The following is a 5743-nucleotide window of genomic DNA, read 5'->3' as shown; positions in this document are numbered from 1 at the left end:
GACATGGCAGTCTGCTATCAATGCCGTTAAAGCTAAATCCCGAGCATCCGAAAGTTAAGCACAACAGTTTTCCCCAAGCCCAGGCTGAGACATCCTCCACATGTTTACATAGGGAACATGATCAGTATTCCGTGGAATGTGTTTGTCACTAACATCTGCCTTTTCTCCCCTCAGATTCTTCTCGATGCAGCAGACCAGCAGCAACTTCCAGCTTCGACAACTCTAAGAGTACCACGAGCCAATCATTCTCTGGAGGCCATCTCATATGCTGCCACACAAGGATGAGGATGCTTTTGCTCCCCGGAGGCTTATGGCTGGTAAGTTGTTCGAATACCTTCATGAAATTCAAATCTGAACGTTTCACTCTACTTTATGAAATGTACTTTATGTACTGTAGCACTCTTTGATTCAATTTGTATACTATTTATCTCTTTGAAATATTTAAGTAAATGTAAGCTTTTTGCCCAAGTCTTCTTAGTACAGAAACTTTAATCAGTCAAATTGAAAATGAGACCATTTTTATCAATTTAGATTTTCTCTTTAAAACCTTTTATATTTTAGCATCTATGTTTCAGCCAACACTTCAATGCTGCTCTGCAACCAGATAGTCATTCTGCCTCCATATTTCAAGGCATCAAGTTCATTTATTACCTATTCTATTTTGCACAAATATGAGACTTCATCGCAAAATATGGTCACAGCTTTAATTTCACGAGCAAACAGGAAAGGTAAGGACAACCGATTTTCCCAGGCTGGGAGGTCTTACACATAATGGCATACAAACACAATTTTCTGCTAAATGCTTTTCTTGCAACAAGCTACTTATATCCCCGTCAGGTTTTTCTTGATGATGCAGTGAGGCCAGGAGCTTCCAGCTTTGATAACTCTAGAATACCATTGGAGATGGAGATGCAAAATTCTGTAGAACCTGCCATGTTATGGACAAATTTGTTCTCCAATTAAGGCTTAGCATGTTAGGTGAGTCAAACCCCTGGATACAAAACTATTTAAAATCAGTTTAGATTTCATTTTAACAACTTACCATAGTATTTTGCCATCTATGTTTCAGCCAACGTTTAAGCTACTCTGCCCAAAAACTGAATCATTCCAACTATAAATTTCAAGACAAGAAATTCATTTATATTATTTTTATCCACTGTACTTTGTGATGAGACTCACTGGCACATAGTATGGAACATCAATTTTATTCTATGTATCACTCTGTCTTGACTTTCGGACACTCTGACTAACTTTCATTTCTTGTTTTGTTTAGTCTTTTCGGGCATGAGCACTTCAAGTATAGTTGTGGTTGTTGAATTTTTTCATTGTTGGTATTAAATTTTTGTTGCATGTTTGTGGTTTTGAATGTGGGGTCTAGTATCTAGTTTTCTGTGTGGTTTAACTCCCTCCATGACTTATTGACAACTTGACGATTCTGCCTCTTTCTCTGCATTTTATTAATCATGCACAAACTAGTGTGATCAAATTAATATCAAATTATTTGTTTCCTCCTATTGATTATAAGCTGTGCACTTTCCTAAAATTGTTTTGGTCTTGAGCATTTATTGAATCAAGTTATTTGTGACTTATTGCTGTTCAGTACCCAATGTGTTCCAATGCTTGACACAGTTTCTATTTTTGTTTACTACAATTCTACAAAATTTTTCACTGGTGTTTCATCATAACTGAATTTGAGTATCTAGTTTTGAGTGGATTGTTAAAAAATAGTTTTGACGTCAGTGAATGCTCTTCGACTGCCATTATATCATTTTGCCAATTAACTTTGCAGAAAACAATTGTTCTTTCCTCAATTTAATATGTACTGAAAATGACTAACATTAACTGCTTTTATGTCTATAGAACTTTATTATTTGAATTAATGCGTTCCTCATGTACATAATGCATTTTCATATGCACTGACTTCTTCTTGACTGTGACTTCAGTGCCACTGATTCCTCTGTGATAGTAATAAAATAAATTTGCTAGAAAAGCTTGTTTATTCTCTCAATATCTTTATAATGGAAGAAACAAAATTAAATCCACCATCGCAACATCGGGTAGAATAATAAGCCCTCTGAACAATCATGATACATAATTTTCTCACACCACTTTACAATTTTTAATACGTCAACTGCTGTCTCTCATTTTAGTGTGAAGGAAGGAAGATCATTGGAATGGGGTAAAGTATACCTTACAACTAGATAGTCAGATATTTTAAGACTTGAGAGTAAGCAGTGAACAGACACCAACAAAAAGTACAAGTGGATGAATAACGCTCCTTACATTATTGAATCTTAATACAATTGAGTTGATAAGTTCTGAGTCCGCTATTGTTGGCAGCTGTTGCATGTATGGGGCACTTTTTAAAATGCCATTTAATTTTTTTATCTTCCAACTATTGATAGACCTGTCATAGGCAATTAAGAACAAGTTTTCAAACATTCCTAAACATGGACCAAATTGGATGCCTTGGCAATGCTGTGCCGGACTACATTGATGCAAAGTGCCACAGACTAATACTTGAAGCAGCCCATCCGCTTCCTTTCCTCGTGCCCATATACCCTGTGGACTTGAATTTGGTTTCATATTCAATTTATACGCTCCTGAAATTTGATTAAGAAGTCCAGCCTGTAAAATAGACAAAAGTGAGAAACAGTTTTGAACCCTAGGTGTAACACTAGGTACAACAGTAATGCTTACAGAATTTGTTGCACGCTGTGCTACTTTTTCGGTATCAAAGTTGTCTTTTAACATCAAGTTTATGTTAATATCTTGCCAGAAATCTTCATACCGAAAACCTCCGGATTGGTTAACTTTATTATAAAACCACTCTGCAAACTTTGAAATAATATAAGTAGTATGATCTGGCTGAGCAAGAGAGATAATTGTTTCCGTCTTACAATAAGTTGTTGTAACTCTTGCTTCAGTAGTAATTCGAGCCGATGTTGCAGCAAAGTTAAACTGAAACCAATTAGAACTATTGTTATTGGGATGAATGCTATCAATTTTAAAATTGCATTGGTACCAATAATTTATTATTTTTAACACAAACCTGTGCTGGGCTGGGGCTAGGGACATAATGATCTGCTAATGGTGGCAGTTTAGCAATAGGTGGGACATTGCTTGTTATTGTTGAAGACTAGGGTTTGCAACATGAATCCGAACTACTATCCCTAACTGAACTCAGAGCCCTAGGAGTGCTATGAGGGTCAAAATCAGTTCTGATGGGGCTTAAGTGTATATTGCTATTACCACTTATAAGTCCTTTTATTTGCAGCTCTAATGCAGCTTTGTGTTTGTCAGCTACAGGTATTTTCTCTTGAGTAAGGTAATTTAATAATTTTTCTTTAGTAACCCTTTTGTGCTTAAGGAAAGAATCAAGAGATGCTGAATTTAATACAATTGCATCCTCACAAGCTAGAAAAAAGAAATAAGTAGATGCATGGTTTTGATTTAATTTTCAAATGTAAAACAAGCAAAGGGCATCAACCAAAACAAAATAAAACATACCTCTTCTTGATCGTGTATTCCCCATATGCTGAGTGACAATGTGTGCAATTGCAGAAACATCATCATTGTTAAACAGCTTCAGGAATTTCTTAACAAAAGCTTTTTCACTTTCACTCAAACCCGCCATACTTCCAAGCCTCTTAATTATAAGAGATCTCTGTCACAATGTCGGCTTTGTGGGCTATAAGATTTTTGATTGAGCCTCATAGTTAATCTTTCAGTTCTAGTGGGGAAAGCAACAAAACTCTACTTGTCCTATTGCACACGTACTCCGCCTCGTCTCTAATCTACCCACTGCTTCACTGACTGAACGCCACGACAGGACTGGCCGTAGTGATACCGCTGTCCAGCGAGCTGTCAGCGTACAACATTTTCTGTCTCACTCCTTTATCACCAAAGACGGGCGTAGGAGAGAGCTGGAGGACTTTCGGGTATTCCCTGCCATGGATTTTGCCGTTGGAGGGGATCGACGGGGACTGTAATCGGGAAACGGATGACGCATGCCTGGAAGCACTGGAAGTAGGGGGAGGGGGGCGGGGAAGCTAGGGTGGGCTATTTACTTTTACTGGCCAACAGTTGCTGGCACTCGCGCCCGCTGGAGGATCCCGTCTGAGCGAATTAGAATCTTTAATTTACGTCATTCCATTGACTGATAAGAAAACCACTGACCAAGTGAGTGAGCAAATGAGTCACAAGGAATAAAGTGCTTTCTCAAATCGCACATCGACAAACATAGTCTTAAGGTAGAGAGAATATAAGGTTTCTCGAGGGAGGGGGGTCGCCCCTTTACCGCCCATAAGACGCGCATGAGTCGAATACGTAATATGCGGAATATGCAGGAGACTCCTGGAATATGTGCGTCAGATGCGAGGTAGGCTCAGTCCCATCACAGCCGTCAAATGGGATGCCTATGCACCCGGCGCGCCGGCGCACTTAGCCTCCGTTCGAGTGGAATAGCAAAAGGTCCTCTATGAGCCAATAAGCCATCTATAACGCAATGATAATTCCACTAAAATTACGACGATGCACGCGCCCTTTCGCATTCGGATGTCGTCTTAAAGCGGCAGTGGCGAGTAGTTGCGAGGCGAGGAGTAGTGTCCGGCGAGGACTGACAGAGGATTGAGTTCGCCACGCCGGCCGACGACGGTTTGGGAAAGCCTTATTGAGTTTGGCACCGAGAAGCTCTGGAAACCCACATGTGTTCATGTATGCAGTATTTTGAATTCACTCTCTACAGGAGATAGTCACCATATATGATAGTGTTGAAATATGGTCACTGTGTATGTAGGAGGTGCACACCTAGACGTACCGGGTGATTCAGAGAAGACGCAGGTTTGCCTACCCGATCTGCCCGTAAGACGCCATAGCCCCTTGGGTAGGCAAACCCTCTCGCTCCTGCGTCTTCTCTGAATCACTCGGTACAACCCTACCCTGAATGCCATGTGCCAAAGTATTCAATATCCTCTGCATACCTAGAAGACATTCCGGTTTCCAGGAGTTTAAACACGCAAACACTTTTTAGTTGATTGGAAAATTTCTGAAATTTTGGAGTGAGGAGGTTGAAGTTGAAGTAATGAAACAAGATGTTATGTTTTGTACAAAAATACATTTTTGAGCCACCGTTAAGTCTTTTGTTTGCATAGGAAAACTACAGTCACACGCAGTACACTATCTATATTACAAGGCCCACCCAGGGCACTACAGACTCTAGTACCTCTTCAAGCTCTCTTTGTTCTGTATCAGGGCGACTCGGGACATCAGACTGATCACATAACATAAATAATAACTGGTAACAACAATAATCATGACTTGGTCCAATGAGCGATGATGAGATGATGATGGTGATGGGTTTGAGCTAGATTGGTGCGGTGCCAGTCTTTTTAGTAGGGGCCGCCGTTGGCGCTGGGCACGCCGTAGCTGCTGCTCGGGGCCGCGGCCTGGGGGATGGGGGCGGGGATGTAGCTGTTGCTGGGGGCGGCGACGTTGGCGGAGATGGAGGCGGGCACGCCGTAGCTGGACGAGGGGCCGTTGGCGGCAGACAGGCTGAGGCCGCCGGACTGCTCCTTCTTGGTGTTGTACTTGATGAAGTAGACCTCGGGCTTGGTGGGCGTGGTGGGGGCGGCGGCCTGCACGTTGATCTCGGCCTGGTCCTCGGGCTTCTTGGACAGCACGTAGATGATGGTCTTCTCCTCGTCCTGCTGGGGCAGCTGGACCTGGGCGGCGGTGGGGGTGG

The 5743-nt window shown here is 41.5% G+C and overlaps 3 protein-coding genes across 5 annotated transcripts in view; all 3 read right to left on the bottom strand.

The window, feature by feature from the left end:
• LOC113211237 (uncharacterized) overlaps positions 1-5743 on the bottom strand; it is a 12725-nt gene that overhangs the window by 6028 nt on the left and 954 nt on the right. The window lies entirely within an intron of this gene.
• On the bottom strand, positions 1979-3938 carry LOC113211230 (uncharacterized). 3 transcript variants are annotated; one of them, XM_052270579.1, is made up of 3 exons: positions 3053-3230; positions 2701-2977; positions 1979-2628 (listed from the first exon to the last, which is right to left on the bottom strand). In XM_052270579.1, the coding sequence occupies exons 1-3, from the start codon at positions 3076-3078 to the stop codon at positions 2215-2217; spliced, it is 717 nt and encodes a 238-aa protein (XP_052126539.1). In that variant the 5' UTR covers positions 3079-3230; the 3' UTR covers positions 1979-2214. The 3 variants fall into 3 exon arrangements, with proteins under 3 accessions (XP_052126539.1, XP_052126540.1, XP_052126541.1); XM_052270580.1 differs by lacking the exon at positions 1979-2628 and adding an exon at positions 3511-3933 and having other exon boundaries at positions 2813-2961; positions 3053-3417; XM_052270581.1 differs by lacking the exon at positions 1979-2628 and adding an exon at positions 3511-3938 and having other exon boundaries at positions 2835-2977; positions 3053-3417.
• Positions 5391-5743, bottom strand: part of LOC113211265 (keratin, type II cytoskeletal 2 epidermal-like) — a 12833-nt gene continuing 12480 nt past the window's right edge. The window contains exon 4 of the mRNA XM_052270583.1: positions 5391-5717. Coding sequence (XP_052126543.1) covers positions 5391-5717 — 327 coding nt within the window. The remainder of the gene's footprint in view (positions 5718-5743) is intronic.

This window comes from Frankliniella occidentalis, unplaced genomic scaffold (assembly GCF_000697945.3).
Source record: "Frankliniella occidentalis isolate FOCC.00 unplaced genomic scaffold, Focc_3.1 Scaffold127, whole genome shotgun sequence".
NCBI lineage: Eukaryota > Metazoa > Arthropoda > Insecta > Thysanoptera > Thripidae > Frankliniella > Frankliniella occidentalis.
Note: the sequence above shows the minus strand (reverse complement) of the source record. Positions and strands in the feature narration are given on the sequence as shown.